This window comes from Pseudorasbora parva, chromosome 19 (assembly GCF_024679245.1).
Source record: "Pseudorasbora parva isolate DD20220531a chromosome 19, ASM2467924v1, whole genome shotgun sequence".
Classification (NCBI taxonomy): Eukaryota; Metazoa; Chordata; class Actinopteri; order Cypriniformes; family Gobionidae; genus Pseudorasbora; species Pseudorasbora parva.
The window spans coordinates 3,744,444-3,771,490 of NC_090190.1; the positions used below are offsets into that span (position 1 = coordinate 3,744,444).

At 38.2% G+C, this 27,047-nt stretch overlaps 1 protein-coding gene across 3 annotated transcripts in view; it reads left to right on the forward strand.

The window, feature by feature from the left end:
- The window catches only part of csmd3b (CUB and Sushi multiple domains 3b), a 500,836-nt gene that overhangs the window by 263,371 nt on the left and 210,418 nt on the right, over positions 1–27,047 (forward strand). For 2 of the 3 annotated variants that reach the window (XM_067425814.1, XM_067425815.1), the window contains exons 13-21: positions 1,244–1,426; positions 2,602–2,928; positions 4,266–4,460; positions 8,323–8,461; positions 10,532–10,719; positions 13,087–13,275; positions 15,666–15,782; positions 16,430–16,645; positions 17,634–17,822. In XM_067425814.1, coding sequence (XP_067281915.1) covers positions 1,244–1,426; positions 2,602–2,928; positions 4,266–4,460; positions 8,323–8,461; positions 10,532–10,719; positions 13,087–13,275; positions 15,666–15,782; positions 16,430–16,645; positions 17,634–17,822 — 1,743 coding nt within the window. Of the gene's footprint in view, positions 1–1,243; positions 1,427–2,601; positions 2,929–4,265; positions 4,461–8,322; positions 8,462–10,531; positions 10,720–13,086; positions 13,276–15,665; positions 15,783–16,429; positions 16,646–17,633; positions 17,823–27,047 lie in introns of those variants that run through there. The other variant, XM_067425816.1, reaches the window with a different exon arrangement.

The window sequence follows — 27,047 nt, forward strand, 5'->3', positions numbered from 1 at the left end:
CCCTAAAAAAGTAACTAACTGTGTTACTTAGTTGCATTTTTATGGAAAGTAATGTGTTACATTACGTTTGTGTTACTTTTCAGCATCTGGGCTGGGCTTGCTTTGCTTTTTTTTTTAATAACTACAAAAAAAGTTATTTTTTTGGCAATTTTAAAGTCCCGTTTCACACCAAAAGTGAAATGAAAAAGCCTCAGGCTGAAAGAAATGCAAATTCATTCCTGTAAAGTAAAAAAAAAACAAAAAACTTTTCAGCTGTTCAGCCATTCTGGATTGAAGAAGAAAAGGATACAGGAAAACTGCTTACTTAAGCAATAAAATAAATTTTCTATAAATTGATGTTTTTCTAAAGTCATTTGTGCTTATTAATGATAATATTAATAAAGTACATTTTGCTTAATTTAATATATTTAATTATTGCAAGTTTCATGAAGTTTTTATTCTTTTTGAGGAATACTGAATCTGTTTTTGTGCAGGTGGGCTGAGTAAATGCCTGCTCACATTTATTCTAAAACAGTTTCATATTCATATCCACACACGTGATCATAAAATTATTATTTATTTATTTTTTCCTCTCCTGATCTTCTTCTATGTGATTTAATAATTGCGATATTGCGATACGATATTATTATTTTCTTTTTTCTGGATTGTATTGGAATGCTGTAATTGTATTGAACATCATCATCCTGCCCAGGGACCACAGATTCAAAATGAGCTATTTAACTAACTCTGGCTCAACACTTGTGTTGTGTATGGTCCCTGTTAAATATATTAAATAAACTAAACTAAACATCGCCTCTACACTTACTCATGATTTCTCTAAACATAAGGACAGTAGAGCTGTCAGTCAATGAATGAAAAAAATAAGTATTTGAAAAAGTATCTCAGATATTTTGTTGTAAATGTAAAAGTAATGCATTTCGTTTCTAGTTACTTGAAAAAAGTAATCTGCGAATGTAACTCGCATTACTTGTAATGCTTTACCCCAATACTGTTCAGAGCTGCCAAAGTTAATGCACTAACAACTGGTTTAAAAAGCATTAAATCAGCTCTGTATACTAACTAAGTGGTATACATGTTAATAAATGAATATGCAAATAAAGTCTGGTGTGTCCATGGCTTAAGCTAGTTTTTTTTAGCAGGGAATGAACCTGTAAAGGAAAGTTTCCTCTTTAACAGACTGCAGCAGTGGAGAGAGTGAGTATGTTATTTCTTGATCACTAATGTTTGCATTCTTTCTCTGTAGAAATCGACAAGGAGAGCTGCGGGGACCCAGGCACCCCTCTGTATGGGATGAGAGAAGGAGATGGCTTCTCCAATGGTGACGTGCTACGCTTTGAGTGCCAGTTTGGATTTGAGCTCATTGGAGAGAAAACAATATCCTGTCAGAACAACAACCAGTGGTCTGCCAACATCCCCATCTGCATTTGTGAGTGCTGTCAATGCTACTGTAGTTTATGAACTGATTAATAGTTTTGGAAATTGTTGTCCTTTCCTTTTTTGTTGCTTTAACAACACTTTTATACTGTAGCATTTTTACAGTGTTTTTAGGATGATTATGCTTTTTATTTCATTCGGTCCTCAAATCTGTTCTATTTCAAGCAGTACCATTGTAAATTTTAAAGCTGTAATTATTTTGTTAAAATAATGTTCCCTTTCTAAGGTGCTATTAAAATAAAACCACAAACAAGGGGGTGGGGCTCCCTGTTAGCTGACCAATGGCAGATATGGAAAGTGTTTAGGAAAGGAGTCATTATTTTTAATACTAGTAGAACAGAAATCTATGGAAGCTTGTTTCCGCCACAGAATAAAACAATTTAAAAGATAGTTGCGACTATTTAACTTGCAATTCTGACTTTTTTCTTGCAGTTGCGAGTTTATATCATGCAATTTTGACTTCATAATGCACAATTATGACTTCATATCATGCAGTTCTGATTTTAAAACTCGCAATTGTGACTTTATATCACATTTCTTTGTCACAAATGTTCATGTTTCATTCAAATTTCCATACAGCTGGATTTTATTAACATTCCTGTCTTTGTCTTTTCTTCCAAATCAATGCGGAGATCTCCGAGGCAGCTAAAATAATTGGCTTATATATACAGCCATCCTGGAGACTTCTTCAACCGCAGTGAAATCTGCTATATTGTGATACTTCACCTGTAGGCTCTTTGCTTTAAAAAAACGCATAGCTGAAATTTCTCCACATCTAATTGGAAGATTGAACGAATCAGCTCCATTTATAGCCTGAAGTCCATTTATGTCATGAATGCCATTTGTCAGAAAGTAATCAACAGCGTAGTGACAGTCTCCATATGGCATATGAAACACACACACATGGCTAAGTGCTGTATTAATACACTGATGTATGATGTGGCATGCTTTTATCTGTTGACGGGCACTTTTTTTGTCATTATGGGAGAAAAAAACATAACATGAACATAGCTACATTAATCTTTAGTATTAAATTCATTCTATTCTATTCTATTCTATTCTATTCTATTCTATTCTATTCTATTCTATTCTATTCTATTCTATTCTATTCTATTCTATTCTATTCTATTCTATTCTATTCTATTCTATTCTATTCTATTCTTTTAGTTCCCTGTCTTTCAAACTTCACTGCTCCCATGGGCACAGTCCTCTCTCCGGATTACCCAGAAGGCTATGGGAACAACCTTAACTGTGTGTGGCTGATCCTATCAGAGCCCGGCAGCCGTATCCACCTGGCCTTCAATGACTTTGACCTAGAGGCTCCGTACGACATCCTGACCGTGAAGGACGGAGAGATGCTTGACTCGTCTGTGCTCGGCCGCTTCACCGGGGCGGAGGTGCCGTCCCACCTCACCAGCAACAGCAACATTCTCCGGCTGGAGTTCCAGGCTGACCACTCCATGTCGGGCAGAGGTTTCAACATCACCTACACCAGTGCGTGCACCACCTTTGAGTGGCTTTCCAATCTGCATTATGTCTGCATGGAGCATTTGTTAACCATATAGGAAGCATGAATTCTGCATTGCAATGTTTATTTTAAAGGAAGTGTATGTAAGATTGTGGCCAAAACTGGTACTGCAATCCCTTTCAAATGACTGTAGAGCGGTGTATCCCCCTCCCTCTCCCTCTGACTCAAGGTTGCCAGATTGGCTGCAGGATCAGCAGGAATGTTTGTAGATCTGCTGCTGTGGTAACTCAGTAACACTGAGTCCGTGATTGGTCAATAGGTGGAGGGCGGAGCTTAGGCCAAAACACAACATGTCAACATCAACATCAGTTGAGGGCTGCAACAACAACTTTTAAATGACAATATCCTGGCCGGACTACTGTTGTCAGTGATATAAGTATTTGAAATTAACATGATTTCTTAATGTCTAGTTACATATCAGGACCATTTTATGATTTATTGAAATATATATATATATATATATATATATATATATATATATATATATATATATATATATATTAAACATGTATGTATTTAATATTATAAGATACTGTAAATGTATAAATCTCCTATATAATATTATATTTCAGACTTCCAGGTGTGTCAAATGCAAATACAATTCTTCATCTTTCTGTCAGCGCGTCAAATCTCCCTTCCGCCCCTCATTAGCACATACACGACTTTAATTTACACAATGACTTCTTGATGGTCTTTCTTAAAGGAGATGTGAAATGTCAGGATAATCCATCAAAGTCCTCAGAGTGGACATCAGTTTGCATGCATATTAGGTGCTCTACAGTAGTCGTGAATGCTGAACGTTAATATCGAGATCTTTACCAGACTGTCACCTAACTTGTCTGTTAGGAGAGCTGTCAGGGCGGTGATTGAGCACCGTTAAATCTGTATTCATTCTGACAAACGTCATGTCCTTCTTGTAGGCCGTCCCTGTCACTAGACATCCATCAGACTCTGGGGACAGCCGCTTTCTTGGCCAATCGCCTTGGGCCTCCATATATGCTTCATAGAGTTATGATAAAAACAGCTGGAAGGTCAATAACACTAAAACTGATAAACAGAGCCTTGAGTGGAAACCTGTCCTACAAAGTGCCACAAATCCTCTTTCTTTTGAGTGGAGGCTACATTGAAGAGCATCACTTGAGATGGAGTGGTTTTCAAACTTCTCTGCTTCCTAAGAACATCATTTTATATTGATACATTTTTGTTAGTGGCATTGAGGTGTCATAAATACAAACTACGGTGAAAGCCTGTTTATGACATTTCCAAATTCCAGAGCACTATCTAATGCCATTCAATCCTGCAGCATTTGGCCATAACGAGTGTCCGGATCCAGGAATCCCCCTGAACGCCAGACGTTTCGGCGACAGTTTCCAGCTGGGCAGCTCCATCTCGATCATCTGCGAGGACGGCTTCATTAAGACCCAGGGAGCAGAAACCATCACTTGTGAGCTGAACGGTGGCAAGGTGATGTGGAGCGGCCCCATCCCAAAGTGTGAAGGTATTTATCAGTCCCAGTTGCCACCAGAACAAGACTAGAGCCCTGAAAAAGTGCACAGTTGTGCCTAGTTTTCCCTGTGACTCTAAATGGAATAGACAGTCACCTGTGGGTCACAGAGTCGAGGGTTAATAGGGCATGTAAACCGGAGGGCATGTGGGGGTGAGCAGCCTGTCATCTGTCATTAAAATCCTTGTCAATCTCTTGTATTTCGCTCAGCATGTTTCTAATTACGCTGTAATACTATTCATATGTTCAGAGGAATGGAGTGACAGACTAACGGTGTCACCCACTGGCCATTGTAACACCTTACTGTAGGTTTTGGGGGATTGTAAATACAGGGCTCCAGACTTCGACCAAATGGTGGCATTTTGTGACCTTTTTTCCTGCTGGTGCGACTAAATTTTGTTAGAGGTGCCACTGGTGGGACCACCATGGTGCCCAACTGATAAGAACTGCCATTTGTGTAACGTGAGAAACATCAGATGGCAAGCGGAACGAAACCGTGCTCCTCGTTTGAGCTGGATGGACCGTTTATCAGCTCAGAGCAATAATAGACAGCCCAGCGCGAGCCAATACACGGGCCGATCTCTATCACACGACACTGTTACTACACGGTGCTGGGAGATTCGGATCCGGGAGATCCAAAAGCGTTTGAATTCACCACAGAATTAATACTATCAATACTGCGAGATCTAGTGGAAGCGTTCGGCACAGGATTCTCTGTTATAAACCACAGATATCAGATTAAACAGAGCTGACGTGGAGACCAGGAGAAAAATTGAGACATAAGCGAAGGTCAGGGGTTTCAGTCACAAATCACCAACATTCACCATGATGTACTGTATGACACCACATTGGATTGTGGGAGAAATAGTCAAAGGTTTTTGTTTTGTTTAGTTTTATTTTATTTTATACATTATTCATGTATATGTTAATGATATTAAACTTTAACTCTTTCTAATATATTATTATCAATTTTATTACATTAAGTTTTTAGGAGTGATTATAGATCATAAAATGGCATGGACATATCATATACAAAATGTTCAAAAGAAAATATCAAAAACAATTGCAATTTTATATAAATTGCAATATATTTTGAATAAAAGTGCATTATATATATTGTACAGTACTCTAATCACTCCATATTTAATATATGGAATAGAAATCTGGGGAAATACATATACATCTACAACTACTCCGGTTTTTCTATTACAAAAAAAGGCCATAAGAATAATCACACATTCTCCATATAATACCCCAACAAATTCTTTGTTTACTGAGCTGAAAACATTAAAATTCTATGATATGGTAGATTTGTATACTATATATTGGTGTTTAAGGCAAGGCAACACTTACTCCCACAGTCCTTGCAAGCTATGTTTAATTTGAGAGACAGTAATTATGCTCTTAGAGGGACATATGTGTTTGATATACCATATTGTAGAACCAATTTAAGAAGAAACTGCCCATCAAATAAAGGTGTTCAGGTGTGGAATAGCTTCCCTGATGAATTAAAAAAGGCTAATTCATTAATACAGTTTAAAATAATTTATAAAGGACTAGTTATGAAAAAATATAACAAATGATGATGGCAATGATGACTGATGGTAGTGGTAATGGAAATGATAATGGTAATAATAATAATAATAAATATGAAAATATAATAATAACGATGTATGTTCTTCCAAACACACATTGAGAATATCTTCTATTTGATGTATTAAATTAATGTCAATTAGTGCAGCTTGTGTGGAGTTAAGGGTAGGCATAATAAGCTTTAGCTTCAGCCTACACCTTTGGTCAATAAGAGTGTAAACTTTATTTTATTTTTTATTTTGTTTAAAAAAAAAAAAATGTATTTATTTTATGGTTATGTATGTGTGCATGCATATACAGTATTGTATGTATGTACCCATATGACTAGTGCTATTTTGTGTAAAATGATTTCAACTGGAATTTTGATTGTTGACCAAAAAGAACTAAATAAAAAATAAAAAAAATCTATTCATCTCAGGGTTCGTACAACCTTTTGAAAGCCAAATTCAAGCACTTGAAGGTTTTCAAGTACTGTACACTTCAGAGCTCTAAATATTATCCAATGTTAATGTTTTTGTTTTTTTTGGGTGTGTGATGATTTGTAAAACTAAAAGCTTAAACCTGTAGGAAAGCTAACACTTATTTGACTTATTAGCCGTTTTCACTTCCCTTTCCTAATATATGAAAAAAATAGGAAGTCTCAAAATCTCATGAAAAATAAACTTTTCAAATTTTGTTGCACAGAAAATAGTAAAAATGCTCCTTTAATAATCACTGAAGCTGTCTGTCAGTTCAGTGTGATACTATAGAAGAACAATTGTACATTGTATATGCCAAATCTAGGTGAGTATTCAGGTAAATACAGTCAGTTTTGAATATATAAAAAAAGTTTTGTGTATCAGTATATTGGATCCGGGGATACGTTCTTAAAGTACAGCGTAATATTCCTGCTAATCATGTTAATCAAAGAATAAAAGACAAAGAAAGAATCACTCGCTGCTCTTGACTGAAGAACTTTTGTAACTTAATTGTAAGCATTCATCTGTGTTTCAATTTTTACAATAAAGACTATCTAATGTTCTTTTACATTTGATTAATGTCTAGTAATTCCTACCTGAAAAGGCTGTTTTTCTCACCTTAAAAAAACTCACCTGAAAACCTGAATAAACCATGTTTATTTCATTTGTCTGTTTACTATATTTCCAGTATCATGACATCACTATTACTGATACATGTGCATAGGCGCCGATACTGTGGGTGCTCCGGGGCTCGAGCACCCACGGAAAATATCGAGCACCCACGTGTGCCAGACTGCCAGTCAGGGACGGATTGGCAATCTGTGCGTTCTGGAAAAGTCCAGAACGGCCGTCCAACCGAGGGCCATCGGCCAAAAAACCCCAAAAAGTATAATAACTGTCGCGATAGTCAATGATAATAAAATAATGAGCTCGATAATTTTTCCGGCCGCGATAATTTCCATTTGCATGCTTGTTTGTTTCCGATGTTTCTCTCGCTGACGGAGCGCGCGCCTCGTCCGTTTGGGGAGATGTTTAAACTCGACGCGCAGACTGGGTGTGTGCCGTGATGAGACGTCAGGCTCGGCCAGATTCGTCTGGATCTCGTGCTTCTTCGGTTGCGGAGCCGCAGGTAAAGTTAAAAGATTTGACGGGCACACCGCCAAGCGAAACGGGGTCTCGCGCACTCCGCGTTTTTGCAGCGTGCACCCTCGCGCTCGTGCGGACGCGTATAACAGGACGCGAGTATAACAAGGCAAACCTACACTGATGTTGGCAGCTTGATAAATGCAAGTTAATTCTTCAGTTCAATGTTTGTGTGCTAAAAAGGCCAATAAGTTCCTGTAGAGATACGTATTCTCCTTTTTTGACAAATAAAGGCATGTCATCAATGTCTTCTCTCTAGCTGTATCAAAATCTCACCTAGCTTTCCTCAGAGATGGTCAAGTTTTGTGCATGATTACATGATATATTTGTCTGTATTTGTGAGAATTGGCGCTGTCCTGATTTGAAAGAGATGCTACTTTACGGCTTTATTATCAATTAAATAGGTGTGTGTGTTCGTGTCGACCGCTGTCCATTTCCTAAGGCTCTGAAATGCAAAAAAATGTTTGACCAATTTTTTTACGTCTTTTTTTAAAGGCCGCGTGTGCCAATGAGCACCCACGGAGGAAAACATAAATCGGCGCCTATGTACATGTGATCATAGATAATATACATATATATTTTTAAAATAAAAAAAAGAAGGTTGTAAAGGGCTAAGTGTCTTTATGAGAGTGAACTAAAATGTAATTCTGTTCTTTCTACAGCTCCCTGCGGAGGGCACTTCTCAGCTCCTAGTGGAGTTATTTTATCTCCTGGGTGGCCCGGTTACTACAAAGACTCACTCAACTGTGAGTGGGTCATAGAGGCTGAACCGGGGCGCTCCATCAAAATCACATTTGAGAAGTATGCTTTTTTTCATTTAAATAGATATTTTTGCTTTGGTACATTCAGATTCAGTGAAAATTCTGAGGAAACATTTTTTTATCAGAAAGGGATGCCCTCAGTTGATCATAAGTGGCAGTAAAGACATTTACAATGTAACAAAAGATTCAATTTAAAATATATTCTGTTCTTTAGAACTCTATTCATCCTTAAAAAAAGAGATGCATCATGGTTTATACAATAATATTATGCAGTATATAATTTAAAAAAAATCAGCAGCAAATCATTATATTGGAACTATTTCTGAAGGATCATTCGACACTACAGACTGGGGTAATGATGCTGGAAATTCAAAGAAATAAAGTACATTTTAAAATGTATCAAAATAGAAAACAGTTGTTTTAAATTATGATAATATTTCACACTATTACTGTTTTTACTGTATCAAATAATTGCATCTTTTTTGCATCACAGAGTAACAGAGGGTGTCAAAATGGTACCTTTAGTGGTACAACAGCTTATCACTGGGGACGTACCCTTAAAATAACTCTTTTGTACCACAAAAAGGTTCATAGTAGCACCTTAAGGTACATCTTTGTACTTTAGGGTTTAAATATACTAGCCTGACGTGGTCATCCTCAATTCTAGTCAGAATATGAGTCAGAAACGGCTCCATTGGGCTGTGATTATGGGGCGTGTTTCAACCGAACCAGGAAAGACCTCAATTGGACAGACCTACAACCAATCAGAGCAACGAAGCAACGCATAACGTTAGTTGTCAAATGTCAACAGAGCTCAACTGCACTGTGTTGCCAAATTTGTTTTTTTCCGCCGGTTGTTTTCCATGTGCGCAGGTTGAAGCGACCTCAATTATGGGATATATAGACCCAGGAATCCAAATTTTAGCTGGCAACCTTGCCAAAATAACACACATTTTACCCCCCAAACGCCCAAACTTGGCAACCCTGTCTGTAAGCGCGCTGGAATAAACGATCTTTGTCGGTGTTGTAAAAAATGAATTTAAGGATACACAGTTACTTACCAACATGATCATCATTTCAGAGAGAAATAGTGAAGGTGAATGCAGATACAAACAAGCTCTCCGTTTAGGATTTGAACTAATATCTTTTTTGTTTTTTTCAAATATAAATAAAATTGCGCCTTTGATGACTTGATTACGTTACTGTTTATCATCTGTCCGTCATCGTCTAAACCCCGTCCTGATGATTTCATTGGCCCGAACAGTTTCTGTTCAGGTATAATTATTCCTCTATGGATCGAGTCCAGACCGAACTGCCCGAGCTCAAATGCTGTGGGCGGAGCTGAGTTCGGCTGCCCTCCAGGCTAGTAAAAAACATACAAATATTTCCTTTTAATGGTACTTCCCCAGTGACGAGCTGTTGTACTAGTAAAGGTACAGTTTTGACACCCTTTTCCTCTGTGTGTTGGTGAGAAGATGACCCTAGTAAAAAATATATATTTTAAAAATTATTTGAAATACATTTATTTTATGCTAAGTATACTACAAATGTGTTTACATATGCACTTAATATAAATACCCAGCAATTGTTTTGTTTTCTTTTGCTATAGTAAATTGGTCTGCTAAATTGAAGCAACTAATTTTGTACTTAATGCGCTTTAATTATCCGGAAATAGTGCTGAAGTTCAACTGAAGATATAATTATATATAAGCATATTAAATTGTGTTAAAATGGAACTATTGCAAGTATACTTTATGTACGCTTTAAGTATTTTGCATTTAAAGACTGATATTATACAGAGATCATTCTGTCCTTAAGAAATAGTGTAGTTAAATACATTTTTGTTTAAATTTAAAAAAAAAATTGTGCCTTGTGTAATAAGAAGTACTCCAAATAAAGTTGAATTATAATATTTATATCAGTAAGTCTCAAGCAATATGTCAGTAGATATGGATTTGTAGTATACTTAGTATAAAATAAGTATGAACTAGTTTTGTTTCACTAGGGAGACGTCTCTCAAAAACACAACTTTTGAACAGTAGTGTACAAACATGTACAGTTGTATCATTGTCTGCAAATTCACTTAATTATTCTCTATTTCTCCGTCCAGATTTCAGACAGAGTTGAATTGCGATTTGCTGGAGCTTCACGATGGACCCAATCTTCTCTCTCCCCTGATTGGCTCGTTCAACGGCACCCAGGTGCCTCAGTTCCTATTCAGCAGCGCCAACCACCTGTATATGCTTTTCACCACTGACAACAGCCGCTCAAACAGTGGCTTTAAGATCCTATATGAAAGTAAGTGTGCTGTAAACTTTCCACAGTTTCAGAATTTACCATTTGGAAGTTAAAAGTGAAGTATGTAGTTTCTGCGAGACTAGTGAAACCTAGAAGGATTACAAAAATAAAGTATATTTTCAAACTACCATCAGTCCGTCCCCAACTCAGAAATCACAAACACAACTCATGGCTGTTATATTGAGGGCATATCTCAACAGGTAAAAAGTTGCAGACTTTCAATAAACTGTCCAACATATTACTTAGTTGTGTTGCTATGTGTCTGTGTCATGAGTAAGAGTAGCCAACACTCTTTCTAGAGCAAAGCATGTGTTTTATAAACAAAGCATTATAAACATTATACATCGCAACATAACATTATAAATTGCTACATTTGTCTTTCTGAACGGCTGCATGATGATGATATATGGTATCGAAGCGCCCATTATAGCATGTTTTAGCGCATTACCCCGTTTGCTTTGATGTGTTCATGACCTGTTTAATCTTTGAAGGTCTAAATGCAGCAAATTTTGGTGAAAATCTTGCACTCCTGTACCGGAAGCTGAATGTCTTTTTCCATGTAACCTGTCAGTCATGGTCCCACATTAGCTAAACACCTTCTGGCACCACCTGCTAAAATAGCCACGCCCCAAACTCTCCATCTGCTACAGTAGCCACGCCCCAAACTCTCCATCTGCTACATTAACCACGCCCCATACTCTCCCTCTGCTACAGTAGCCACGCCCCAAACTCGCCATCTTCTCAGTAGCCACACCCCAAACTCTCCATCTGCTACAGTAGCCACACCCAAAGCTCTCAGTCTGCTACAGTAGCCACGCCCAAAGCTCTCAGTCTGCTACAGTAGCCACGCCCAAAGCTCTCAGTCTGCTACAGTAGCCACGCCCAAAGCTCTCAGTCTGCTACAGTAGCCACACCCAAAGCTCTCAGTCTGCTACAGTAGCCACACCCAAAGCTCTCAGTCTGCTACAGTAGCCACACCCAAATCTCTAAGTCTGCTACAGTAGCCACACCCAAAGCTCTCAGTCTGCTACAGTAGCCACACCCAAAGCTCTCAGTCTGCTACAGTAGCCACACCCAAAGCTCTCAGTCTGCTACAGTAGCCACACCCAAATCTCTAAGTCTGCTACAGTAGCCACACCCAAAGCTCTCAGTCTGCTACAGTAGCCACACCCAAAGCTCTCAGTCTGCTACAGTAGCCACACCCAAAGCTCTCAGTCTGCTACAGTAGCCACACCCAAATCTCTCAGTCTGCTACAGTAGCCACACCCAAAGCTCTCAGTCTGCTACAGTAGCCACACCCAAAGCTCTCAGTCTGCTACAGTAGCCACACCCAAAGCTCTCAGTCTGCTACAGTAGCCACACCCAAATCTCTCAGTCTGCTACAGTAGCCACGCCCAAAGCTCTCAGTCTGCTACAGTAGCCACGCCCAAAGCTCTCAGTCTGCTACAGTAGCCACACCCAAAGCTCTCAGTCTGCTACAGTAGCCATACCCAAATCTCTCAGTCTGCTACAGTAGCCACACCCAAAGCTCTCAGTCTGCTACAGTAGCCACACCCAAAGCTCTCAGTCTGCTACAGTAGCCACACCCAAAGCTCTCAGTCTGCTACAGTAGCCACACCCAAAGCTCTCAGTCTGCTACAGTAGCCACACCCAAAGCTCTCAGTCTGCTACAGTAGCCACACCCAAAGCTCTCAGTCTGCTACAGTAGCCACACCCAAAGCTCTCAGTCTGCTACAGTAGCCACGCCCAAAGCTCTCAGTCTGCTACAGTAGCCACGCCCAAAGCTCTCAGTCTGCTACAGTAGCCACGCCCAAAGCTCTCAGTCTGCTACAGTAGCCACACCCAAAGCTCTCAGTCTGCTACAGTAGCCACACCCAAATCTCTCAGTCTGCTACAGTAGCCACACCCAAAGCTCTCAGTCTGCTACAGTAGCCACACCCAAATCTCTCAGTCTGCTACAGTAGCCACACCCAAAGCTCTCAGTCTGCTACAGTAGCCACGCCCAAAGCTCTCAGTCTGCTACAGTAGCCACACCCAAAGCTCTCAGTCTGCTACAGTAGCCACACCCAAATCTCTCAGTCTGCTACAGTAGCCACACCCAAAGCTCTCAGTCTGCTACAGTAGCCACGCACGATGGTGGAAGATGGTTTTGATGGTGTCTGGGGGGCTCAATGCTTACACTTTTGAAGGAGATAAACCCATGAATGGCATACTAATAGTAGTCAATGAACAGTAAACTGGGTTAACAGAATGTATTTTAACATAAATAAATCCCCTTGTTATTAAAGAGTAATATTATAGGGTTGAAAATTTATTCAAATGCTCTTAAAATAGTTTTGTTAACTTCATATGTCTGACTATTCCTAGGTGTTACAGTAGATGCCTACTCCTGTCTGGATCCAGGGATTCCAGTCAACGGTCTTCGTTACGGTCAGGACTTCTCCATCGGCTCCACCGTGTCTTTCGGCTGCGACTCAGGCTATCGCCTCAGCCACGAAGAGCCATTGGTTTGTGAAAAGAACCACTGGTGGAGCCACCCACTACCCACCTGTGACGGTTGGTCTCCTGAGACATTTGTAGTAAAAAAAAAAATATATTGTTGCTTTACTGATCAATAAAACTGTTCGTAAAGGAAAAAGGTGACATGTCAATTTACATCTTGAATGAAAGGTTCAGAGTCAGTGACAAAGAAGGCTTAATAGACTGTATTACCAAAGCAGGACAGTGCTAAACAGCAGACTTGTGCTGGAAATGAAACCAACCACTGAACGCTGCATGAAAGACGTTACCTATGTCTTGCCCTGTCAGAGCTTCTTAGGCCGCCTGTCCTTTGGCTATTTGATTACATGCTTTCGCTTTCCCTTCTCTAAGCTAAACTGAAACAATGTGATTCAATGCAAGGCCATTAGCCCGTCGCTGAGGAGGACTCTGAGAGGCAATTTGCTGTGAAGGCTGCTTTAGCTGATAGGAACTGATGCGCTCACCAGATTAGACATCCAGGGGCACTTTTTACTGCGCAGTCATCTCACTTCCATGGGCTCTAAATGCAGCATACATTACAGGCATGCACCTGCCCGCACTGCTGTCGGAGGTAAACAGGGTCTGTAGATACTGTAGATGCTTCCTCCACTCAGTGTAGGGTTTGAGTAAGAAGTGCATGGACACTGATCCAAATAGAGCATGAGGTAAGGGAAGGTAAAGTTTTTGACCAATAAGAGTGCATTTGATGGATGGATGGATAGACGGACGGATGGATGGACGGACGGATGGATGGATGGACGGACGGATGGATGGACGGACGGATGGACGGACGGATGGATGGATGGATGGTTATGCGAGGCATTTTAGCTTTATAAAAACTATACAGTATATTGAATAGAGATCTAAAAAAGTGTTTTGACTCCCATTCACCCAAGTCCAAATTACATTTTTTGATACATTTACAACAGTTTTTTTCACTCAAATCCTAATTATCTAATTTATAATGGAAAGAACTGAATTTGTACTACAGTAGAAAACTTTGGTCTCAGAATTTTGGACCCCGCGCGCTCACACATTTGCTTTTTTAATGTGAACAAATCTTATGCTCTTTCTTATGCTCATCATCAATAAAAAACTAAAACTTTGAAATAGTATTACTATTTAAAATGACTGTTTTCTATCTTCATGTATTTAAAAATGTATTTATTTCTGTGAAATCAAGCTGAAATTTCAGCATCATTACTCCAGTCTTTAGTATCACATGATTCTTTAGAAATCAGTCTAATATGATGATTTGTGTAACGACTGGTCAGGCAAAGAAAGAAGAGACTGTAAAACTTCATTTATACACAAAAGCACAAAAAAAGATAATGCAGGAGTCGCAGAAGGAAACAAACGTAACAGCTTTGGCCTATGCACAGAGACAATAATGGACAGGAAGTAGAATTAAACTGGGGACTTATATACAACGGAGAAAATAAACTGAATAAGAAACAGGTACACAAATGAATTAGTAACCATGACAACAAATGACCAAATGTGCTGTGTTCACACCATGTCATAATGACAACACGTGACGTTCTTCTTGAAGCAGTTGACTTATGCACTTCTATTGCAACACTGCCAATGCCTAAATGAATCTGCAGCGGTCAGGTGGTACAAGTATGAGCTCTCAGAAAATTCTAAATTACTGTAATTATAAGTTCTACTAAGGATGTGAACGCTTTTTACAAGTTGGAATCTCATAATTACAGTAATTAGGATACGGTGTGATCACAACTATGAACACAGGGAGCTGAGAAGAACATGTGACAACTAACAGACCAGAGCGAAATAGAAACAGACTCTGACCCTGACATTTTGCTGCTCGAGAAACATTTCTTATTATTATACATATTGCAAACAGCTGCTTTTGTGGAAACATGATACATTTTTTATGATTGTTTAAGGAGCACAAACAAAAGACCAGCATTCATTTGAAATAGAAATATTGAGTAACCTTATAAAGGCTGTCTTTCTGCCACTGAATAAAAAATAAAATAAAAAAGGTAATTGTGACTTTTTATCTCGCAGTTCTTTTATAAACTCGGAATTCTGACTTCATAACTTGCAATTGCAAGTTTATATATAAGTTTATAGATGTAAACCTGCAATTGCAAGGAAAAAAAGTCAGAATTGTGAGATAAAAGTTGCAAATATCTTTTTTTTCTTTTTTATGCCGTTACAGCGTAATTTAAATAAAAGTATTAATTTATTTCGTATTGACCCCAAACTTCTCAGTATGTGCAGGTGATTAGGAGTTCCAGTCACTAGGAACTAAGTTACAGATGTCAATTCATCTTTGACATATCAGCTGATAAGCCCTGTATATGAGCTGATTGAAGAGTCAAGTCCTTTATGGTTGTGTCGTTCCATTTGCATCTGTTGAGTTTAAGTGAAAGTACTTTACTCCCTCTGTCCTCCAGCTCTCTGTGGAGGTGATGTCCGTGGACCGGGAGGCACCATCCTTTCCCCTGGATACCCTGAGGTCTATCCCAGCTCTCTGAACTGCACCTGGACTGTAGAGGTCAGCCATGGCAAAGGTAAAACAACAATCGATATATCTTGCCTATATCATTGTCAACGACTTATGTAAACATACACTGCAGATACTGCAGACTAATGTGCAGCAGTACGAACTGATAATCACAGGGTGAAAAGCAAGCTCAGAGAGTCCATCACATAGTCTAGCTAAAGCAGGGACGAACTGTCATGAATACAGAGTTAGGTACTTGTCCATGCCCTGCTCCCAGATATCATTATACAACCTTTGAGTTCGGAATAATGAAAGTTCCTCTGAATTTTAATTTCCCATGGCTACTAATGCATATCAATTCTGAAGGCCATTATGTTTAGTGGACAGATCAGTTGGAACTAAAAATACACTTTTCTCTTTCTGACACAAAGGCAAAAAAAGGGTCAGTATCAAAATTGTCTTTGTTCTACAGTACGTGACCTCAGTCAAGGGGTGTTGCCCTTAAATTCACAGGGCCTGAGAAAAACCTTTTAATGAATGGGCCTCACTTCTTGGGGTGATATGGTTAATGTGACCCTCTTGGCTTTTATGATGTGCTTGACCCCAAATGCAGGATCATTTTTGTCCGTTTTTCTTCCTACTCCAAGCTCCATCGGACAGTCAGAAGTTGACCAGAAACTTGAACTTGTGCGTTGGTTTTGTTTTCCTCAACAGGCGTTCAGTTCACATTTAACACCTTCCACCTGGAGGATCATCATGACTATCTGCTCATCACTGAGAATGGGAGTTTTGTTCAGCCGCTCGCCCGCCTCACAGGCGCAGAACTGCCCTCGACCATCAATGCAGGTCTCTATGGGAACTTCAAGGCCCAGCTCCGCTTCATATCGGACTTCTCCATCTCCTATGAAGGTTTCAACATCACATTTTCAGGTGAGGAGGTCCTGGAGAACAGGGACAGTATCGAGCCATATTACAGTATAGAGTTATTGTGATTGTGTGTTGTTTTTAGTTTTATTATTAGATTATTATATATTATTATTTCATGTTGATTTTAGTTACATTTATGTTACTATTAAGTGCTTTTTTATTTTGCTATTTAGGTTTAATTTATTTATTTTCATTTTATTTTAAGTTAATAATTGTAGTGTTTTAGATATTTCAGTTTATTGTCAATTTCAACATATCTTATTTTTGTTTAGTTTTAGTTTTTAACTAATATTTATTTTTTTATTTTAGCTTTATTTTAATGAACAGAAATATTTTTTAATAGCTGCCATCTTATATTTTGTCAGAATATTTTCATATTTTTGTTAAACTCTAATAAAATAAAAATAAGATGTTTTTTTTAAAGGGCTACACCCTTAAAAATAAAGGAGTCAGGAAGGAGCAAAAATGGTGTTTCATAATGATGCCATAGAAGAACCATTTTTGTTTCCCCAAAGAACCATTTTGTGAAAGGTTCTTTAAGGAACCATTTTTTTCTAACCATTTTATAGTCTAAAGAACCTTTTTGCACTAAAAAGAACCTTTTGTGCAATGGAAAGTTTATTTGTATATTAAAGGTTCTTCATGGAACCATACACCCTGCCAAAGAACCATTTAAGAACATTTATTTTTAAGAGTGTATAATTAAAATATAAACAAGAAAAGAAAAAATTGTAACACTTGATTGCACGTTAGTACATGTACTTACTATAGTAATAACAGTAGATTATGCATAACTAACCCTAAACCAAACCCTAACTGTAACTCTTTAGTAAGTACATGTAGTTCATTAATAATACTCAATACTTATCAGAGAGAGTACAATGTAACATCACCTTAAAAAAAAACTATTGACATGTTTCAAGTTCTTTATGTTTACTCCTAATAGATAAACTTCTAATAGACAAATTCTGTCCAATTCTGTTTCTCTCAGAATATAACCTGGAGCCATGTGAGGATCCAGGAGTGCCAGATTTTGGGCGGCGTAACGGTTACAGCTTTGGAATCGGAGATACTCTCACCTTCTCCTGTAATATGGGCTACCGCCTGGAGGGAGCGCCAGAGATCATTTGCCTGGGAGGGGGTCGGCGCATGTGGAGCGCACCTCTGCCAAGGTGTGTTGGTACGTTGTCAGCTGTTTTCATTCATTTAAACCTTTATTCTCTTGATTCACTACCAAATGGCATGCCTCATGGACATATTGCTGATTCTAAAGAAAAATTATGCTGACGTGTTCACTTTGACTGTCAGCACGATGACAGAAATGATGAACCTGCTTTTACGGAGGATAAATCAGAGGGGTTCAAACATGCAATGAGTGGTTTAAAGGGACAGTTCACAGAAAAATATGAAATGCATAATTATTAATAATTATTTACTCAACCTCAAGGAATTGTTTGTTGTTCTTTGGAAAACAAAAGATGCATTTTTGAAGAATATACAGGCCATTCATTTTTTAATATAATGCAAGTAAATTAAGCCAAACAACTTCAGATTATGGTCCAGTTCTCACTATTATCTAACGACTAAGCACGTTATCACGTTATTATCAAAACGACTTTTGCCTAAATAAATTCCTATTTACTGTTTATTAATAGTTAGTAAGGTGGTTGTTAAATTAAGGTATTGGTAGGATTAAAGGATGTAGATTATGATCATGCAGAATAAGGCATTGATATGTGCTTTATAAGTACTAATAAACAGCCAATATCCTAGAATATGCATGTCAATAAGCAACTAGTTCATAGTGAGAATTGGACCCTAAACTGTTACTGTTTTTATCCTAAACAACCATCTGGAACATTGCAGACCTTGAAAATAAATTAGGAAACAAGTGTGAGCAAACAGGTGTATTTCATGACAAAGATTGTTTCAGTCACTTAGTATGTTTTTTTTATAACTTTAAAATGGTATAATTAATTTGATTATGTGCTTATCCATGCTCTTCTTCTGATTGGCTGTGATGTTTGATTGATTTGGTTGTGAGAGCATTGCTCTTGCAGAGAGACTCCGCCCACACGCTCTTCTGATTGGCTGTGATGTTTGATTGATTTGGTTGTGAGAGCATTGCTCTTGCAGAGAGACTCCGCCCACACGCTCTTCTGATTGGCTGTGATGTTTGATTGATTTGGTTGTGAGAGCATTGCTCTTGCAGAGAGACTCCACCCACACACTCTTCTGATTGGCTGTGATGTTTGATTGATTTGGTTGTAAGAGCATTGCATTTGCAGAGAGACTCCGCCCACACGCTCTTCTGATTGGCTGTGATGTTTGATTGAATTGGTAGTGAGAGCATTGCTCTTGCTGAGAGACTCCACCCACACGCTCTTCTGGCTGGCTATTATTTTTAAATGATTTTGTCTTGTAGTCACAGCGTGTCTGGTGTGGACACTGGAATCTTATTGCATTGTGTTTGGCTAGGACACAGTTTGAGGCCGCCACAATAAAAAAAAAGCACAATATACGCATAATTTTCTATGAAAGTCATACAGATTGACATGAAGCTGAGTAAGTGATGGCATGAGTTTTCATCAGTTTACTCCAGTATGACCACTGCTATCTCTCACGACCAATATATCACTTGATTTGGTATTGGAATTGGTTCCCGCTGCTTCCCTAGAAAAACACAGTCACTGTGATGATGTGCAGAGGGGTCGTGTTTCCATTTTGGTTCCCAGAGCTAATAAACTCCAGTATAGAAGCAGATTTCTATGCCAAACTTCCTTCACTGTTGCTTTCACAATTCAGCTTGGCCGGCTATACTGCCGAGAGCATTTGGAGTGATTTAGTAGCACTATTGTCATGTTTCAGTGTTTCTTGATTGTATCTCTCAGTGTATCTTGCTCACCGTTGTCAGTAAGTGACTCCTCGGCAATAAAGCATTCATCAGACGTAGACGGAGTGGGCTGAAGCGGCATCAATTGGAAGTTAGCCATGCGTGTCACAAAACAGGGGCATAAACAAAATAGCAATTATAATAATGGAGAACTTTTGGAGGTTTGCTAGTGTCGCTAGACTTTTCTCTGGTCATGAGGGGTCACCGGCCATTTTTCACATTAATTGAAAAAAATAACTGCATTTATCATGGCTGTTTGTCTTTGGATTTATTCATTTGTATTTTAAAACCAGGAGGATGTGTCCCCACAGTATTCTCTTTAGGTGTTGCATTGTCCAGTGCGAGACAAAGAATGAGCTCTGGAAATCAAGGATCACATCTGAACACGGTAACATTCAGTGGTGTCACATCAGTCAGGACTGTCACAATATTGAATGTTCACTATGTGATTATAGTGGCCAAAAGATTTCAAGATAATTGTGTTATTGCAATTTCTATGGTTGTACTGTCTAAAAATCTAAAAGTTGTACTGAATTTAGGGCTTGACACTTACTTTTTTGCTCACCAGTCACTGTGGCTTGTGCGTGTATATATATACACATACACAATATAAGTCAGCTCTTAAAGGGACAGCAGCCTATATACTATACTATATATACTATATACTATATATACTAGTATATATACTAGTATAGTATATATACTATATACTATACTATACTATATACTATATATACTCAATCCTGCTGGCAAAACTCATATTTTGCTAGCAGGATTATTAGGCTGCTGTCACTTTAAGAGCTGACTCACGGATCTATTATAGTATTACACATGCTTTTTCTTTCTCAACTGTTTACGCTCACTTAAAACAGAACTGACTGTGTTTACGTGAATGCTCAACAAGACTGGCATTTTGACATTATTTTGCAGCAAAAAATAACTATTTACTACTGAGAGGCGGCTTTATATGCGTGCACTTTGGGTGTGAGAACAAAATCTGCAGGAATGAGTAAAATTATGCATAGTCCCACGCCAACATTCAAGAGCTGTAACAACAACAATATTCATCCGGAGCAAATGAAGCGAGTGCGTGAGGGGAGAAGGGTTTGTGTGTCACTTGCTGTCGGAGAGACTAATTGGCTGTGATTTTTTTTTGAATGATATAGAACGACCATAGAGCTTTATCTCAGCACAATTGAATACCGGAAGTGGGGATTGAAGCAGTCATAGTGTGACCGATTCTTCCGGTTATGTATATTTTCAGTGTGCTGTTACTCCAAAATGAACAAATACCCTTTTAAAATTAGCATCTGGAGGATGATTTCATAATACGGACATTTCAGAGACAGATGAAAACTGTGGTAATATGGTATGAATGAAACTTGGTTACTACACTTTTTACTATACTAAAATCGTGGTTAATTTTCATAAGAGTGTTTATCAGTCAAATTCAATGTAAACTCAACAGGTATGAAATATGATCAGTAAGAGAAAACACTGTTAATGAGAAGACGAGCGCTGGACTGCGGTGGGTTAGTTGGGAAATACATGTATTTATTATTCAGATTGCACATTCGGAAGGGAATATTTCAGCAGGTTGAAGATATGAGATGGAAACATCATCTGATTCGAACTACAGGTGAACATACTCCCACGTGTTATTTTAGAAGAAGGACCTTCATCCCGCCATATCAGTCTCACCCATGCTTTCCTCGATTCTTGTTGTGTCGTGAGGAAATGGTGAAAGCTGAGGTATGGGTCAGAATTAGAGCAGCGGATCGCCCGGCGAGAGGATTCAGACATTAGTTTTGATTGCGTTGTGATGAGACCGGAAGTGGCGATACACTGCTTCGCTTACCGGAAATAAGAAGTGTGATAAAGGTCTATTGGGTCGTGTCTGGAGTAGACAGAGAAATTGCTTGTCGTTGTAATAATATTGAATTGCGTCTGGTCAGGACACTGTGTCAGAAGTACAAGATGTGGAGGGTTTGCCTATAGGCTGTCATACAAGCTGGATCCGCCACTGGTTGCTGATTCTTGAGAGCTACAGCAGTGACTGTAACACCTGGAGGAGCTGAGGGGGTTTAGTTTTGGATTAAAACACACCTTTCACTTGAGGGGAAGTAGACAAAGGCAGTGTATTAATCAAAATCACTTGACAGTAACACAGGCCTCAGCTATTCCTCCCATCCATTACAACTATTGATTTTACATTGCAAAAGAAAAAAATACATGTTTTTTTTATGAAATAAAGACAAATGGACTTTAAGGAAAACAATTAGGGCCTGGGGTTAGAATAAACGAGTGTGTTAGACATGACATAGACATAAAACAAACTCCCTCTGACAGAGGCGTGGAGCTATCCGTTTGGCCTGACCAATGACTGACGAGGAAACCCATTCTTTTATATATTTGTAATTGCATTTGTGGCATACACTGAAAAAAAACAATAATTAAGATTTACTTCATTTTTTTTTTGGCTTGTTTTGCACGCATATTTTTAAAGAAAATTTCACATATGGAATAAAAGCTGCACTATGTAATTTTTCCATTCCCCTGAGGGCGCCTATTCATTAAAAAAAAGGCGTACCTTGATGACGGCAGGTTTGAGCAAAGAATCTTGGGACATGTGGTCTTCACCTCACACCCGGTGGGAAGGAATCGGGATTGGACTCGGGCAGAAATCATGGTCATGGATCTGATTATTAACGTAACTGTAGCGTGAAGCAGAGCAGGACAGAGTGTTGAGGAGCTGAGCATGGCCACAGGAGCGATTGTTACACAAACACACGGCTCACGAGCAGCGGGACTTTTATTATGAAGGGACACAGTCGCCGGTGCCATTTCCGCTTTTCCGGTCATGAATATGAGGGAACGGAGCTCTGTTTATCATATTAGACACATTTAAGTGTGTTTAAAATGATGTTATGATGTAAAAAGGTTCTTACAATTTACAAATAGATATTGTAAGAACTCAACTGAACAAAATATATAACACTGGCCTAGTGGCTTACTGCAAAAATACTACATAGTGCACCTTTAAGTAAACACTACTTAACTAAGTTGAATTAACAAAGAAAATAAGTCATTTTAACTTGACCAGTAAAAGGTTGAGTAATTTCTATTTGGTTGAAGTTTGCAATACATTTACTGATAAAATGTAACATTGAATTAACCCACACTTTCAAAGTGTATGTTTTACTTAGAAATATCTAAATAAATAATATAATCGATATTGTGTAGATACTATACATAATAGAAGTAAAGTGGCACCTGAACACAGAGATACATAATACTTGTTACACAATACACAGTGACGGTAACATAATGGATCATTCTTGAGTATGAATGTGTCATTTTGAGTATGAAAATGGCAAAAGCAATGATAAAACCGTGTAAATACAGCTGGAAAACCAACCTAGTAATTATTTAAACTAGGGATGCACCGAATATTCGGCAACCGAAATTATTCGGCCGAAAATAGCCAAAAAAAGCACTTTCGGCATTCGGCCGAATAAGTAAAAAGGCCGAATAATTTTGGCCGAACAATGACATTTTTAATGACGCGATCAAAAAGTAACCCACGTAGAGTGAGAGCTGCGTGCTTTATGCAGCAAACATGTCAGCTGTGTGGAAGCACTGTTTAGTGCTGCATCTCATGTCATCGATGAGAAGAGGAACCGACTTTCATGTGAGAAAGCAGAGAAGCTACTTTTCATAAAGAAGAACCTGCCACTTTTCCTGAAGAAGTAGGCTAAGTAGGCTTATGTCTAAGACAGTTATTTATTTGTTGTGGGTTCATCCACATTTTTTGCACTATTCAATGCACATTAGTTGTTGTAGACATACAGAGTTACATTCTTTCAGCAGTCAGTTATAGGCCTAACATAGGCTATTCAAGAAGGGGGGCTTCTAAGATGGCCAAATAAAAATATGTTTTTTATTTTAGTAATTATTTATTTTAAGTTATGTTGTGCTTAGTTTGTATAATATCTGCTGGAATGTTAAAAAAAATTCAGTGTTAAATAAATATTTTGAAATTGTATTTTTGTTATTTGATTTATTTCTCTGAAAAGCAACACAAAATAGTAAAAAGGAAATTTTTACTATTTAATTATTGTAATGGTAAAAAAAAATTGCCAAATAAATGGAAAAAATGCGAAACACCGCGTTCGGTATTCGGCCTTCGGTCTTCGGCCAAGCATTTCATTATTATTCGGTTTCGGCTTCGGCCAAGAATTTCATTTCGGTGCATCCCTAATTTAAACCCCAGTGTATGATGGGAACACCAGTATCGGAAAAGTTGAGTAGGTTTAGTTAATTTTATAACATTGATATTTACCCTTTAATTTCTAGAAGCTTATATTGTGTACTAATATATTCACTTGTTTTTTGTTTAGTTTTTTTCTTGCCTGCTAACTATTCGTGTAGGAATTACATTCGTTTCTTCAGTAGCATTCACTTTATTTGTATCAGTGCAGAAATGAAACGGTTTAGCTTTAAAACTTTTTAAAAGTTTATTTTAAGCAGTAATCTCACAGATCTGTTCAAGGAGAAATATGTCGAAGCCAACGCAGAGCCACAGAGAGCGAGCCAGCTAGTTTCCTCCTCTCCTATTTTTAATCTATCCCTAAAGATGAATCTTTGCGCTGGTACAGTCTCCTGCAGCATCCGATCTTTCTCTCATAGTGCGATTAATCATATGCAGGTGACGTTTATGAGTTGAGACAAGCCTGTTCAATGGTTTGCATTAAGTATTACATTATCTGATCACAAGTTATGCTTTTTACTCATTTTCAGAGACCACAGGGCATCTTCTCTGACACACACTTTCTGTTAACCTGAAGTTAATCGTTAAACTTGAGCGGTAGCACACATTATGTGAGGCAGAGTGGGGCTTTTGTCTGGTGGAGATCAGTATGATAAATGAAGTGTGAGATGGGGAATTTGCTATTAAAGCATTAGCAGTTTTATAGTCAAGAACTGATAGGTTAAGAATGTGACAGGCATTCATTTGCCAGTGGCCGAGATGTTTTGAAATATGAAGATATATCAGTGTTTTTGTACAAACTCAGGCTCAATCTGCCCACAAAGGCCACATTTCAATGAAAGTCATAATGCAAACACAGTGCTGTCAAGGCTGAAGTCCTCAGATGTAGTCAATTGATTTGTATAGAGCTTTTCACAATACAAGTTGCCTTACAAACTGTAATGAGGATAAAACTCTGAAGTACTTGAGGAAGAAACCTTGAGAGGTTTACATGACCCCATTAGTCCCAGCTGGTAGATGTTATAACTGCACCGTTTGCTACCAAAAGAAATAACTGACAGTTCATAATGAGCTGTACTGTGTCGGAAATGTAATAACTTAATTCATATTATTAGTTATTAGTTTAATCATGCAAGAAACAAATATATTGCTAATATTTTACTTTGTATTAAAGGATGTTTTACCAGAGTTCGTTCCTTCTTTCTTGCTTACTTTTTTCTATTAAATTGACTTTTTTTAGAAAGGATATAAATGGATTTTTTTTTTTAATTTAAAAGAACACTATGCCAAAAATGTTCTATATAAGAAGAAATGTATGCATGTTCAACAGTTTATTTCTGGTTTTCTAGTGATAGAGTATGTTTTACGAGCTGTTTAATTCAGTAAGAATATTACAAATAAAATGTGTAACATTTAAAATAAATGTAATCCATAAAATTATGGGATCCCCTAAAAGGTTCTATAAATGAAGTGCCCTACAGAACCTTTTAAGGTGTTTCTTTTTATGGGGTCAAATGTCTTTTGAACATTTACAGGGGCTAGACTGTGATTTTATTGCTGTCCAAATCCAGAATGTCAGTGTTTTTTCCCACCACCCACGTAAAAATCCCCGGCCAAATGATCTACTGATTTCTGACAAACACCAAGGTCGTGTGGTAATTTAATTTCTATCAGAATCCACATCTCTGAGTTTACAAGAATTCCCTTCAAAATTCACTCTTTAAATCCTTTCTGACCACTGCTGAGCACTATACGATTACTGTTGCGCTTCACGTGCATTTTAAAGATGTGCACTTTTATTACTGAAATAAATATTTAACAGAACAATATTTTATCAGTGCTCCACCACAGCGAGCAGAAGCTGTTAAGAACAAAAAGGAGAAATATGTGAACACGGCCGTTATTGAAGAGAAATGTCTTCAGTGATTTGCAAATACTTTTAAGGTCAAAACGTTGTTTCAGGTTTTCTAGTAATAAAGTATAAATTATATATTTAAAATAAATAAAAATTAAGTCCTTGATGAGATTTTCCTATTGTTAAATAGACTCTTTTTTTTAATTTGGAATTGTATTTATTTAAAACGATAATATTTTATTTAAAGGGATACTTCACCGCTTTTTCATATTAAACTGTTATTCCCTTAACTAAGACGAGTTGACACACACCTCTCTCATCTGAGAGTGTGCTCTTAATCTCTGACGCGCAGTGACGATCTGATAGCATTTAGCTTAGCCCACTAAGCCCAGTTCATTCACTATGGTACCAAACAGAGATCACGTCAGAAGCGACCAAACACCTCCACGTTTTTTCCTTTTTAAATACAGTTACACCAATAGCTGAACGACCTAGTATGGTGACATAAAATAAAACGTGGCACTTTTCCAAGCGGATTAAAAAGGAGAACTATAATGTATGGCGGAATTGCACTTCTAATGCTACGTTCCCATCGGATGCAAATAGAGTGTCAAAATCGTGTCTACCGCGTCTGGTTTGATGCGTGAACATTTTGAATCCATTCGCGCGTCCGCAGCTAATTGGACGCGTGTAGAAATCGAGAATTCGAAGCGAAATAGACGCGTATTCAAGGCGCTCCTTGAGAAAAACACCACTCTGCCTCTTTTAATTTTCATTAAAAAAAATATAAGCCTTAACAGCCACACAAATGTGGTTCAGCCAATGCCTTAACGTTACCTGGATTACCTGGATCTTCACTGCATATATATTTTTATATCTTTAAAATAGTTATGAAACTTCACTTTGCCCCTCAATCAAAATGATTTGGTAGGCACCAATAGATTCATTAAACCACAGATTGCTCATTAGATGTACACAAGACGAATTATAGCTCATGTTTAACCACTACAGAGACATCCGAGCCAGCGGCAAATTCCAGAAGGACTGGCAGAGGAAAGGCTGCTCTCGGATAAACGGTTGTCTTTCAAACTCCCTCTGCACACGATAGGATAGCGCTACACCAACCAGAGCAACGAAGGTGAAGCAGAGCTCGCTGACTGATTAAACATTCGCCGTATCCGGTCGGCTAAACTCTGAACACATCTTCCCTTTTTAAGAATGACTTCAGTGCCGTTCTTTGTTCTTTTCTTAGAGACAAGCTTAACTCCAAGTCTTCCAGAGTCGCGGTCAGAGCTGATTCGAAAGACCGCCGCCGTTCGCCAGTTTCTGTGTTTACTAGAAGCACGCAAACGCAACTCGGCCGTCATCATTATGGCCCCGCCCACCG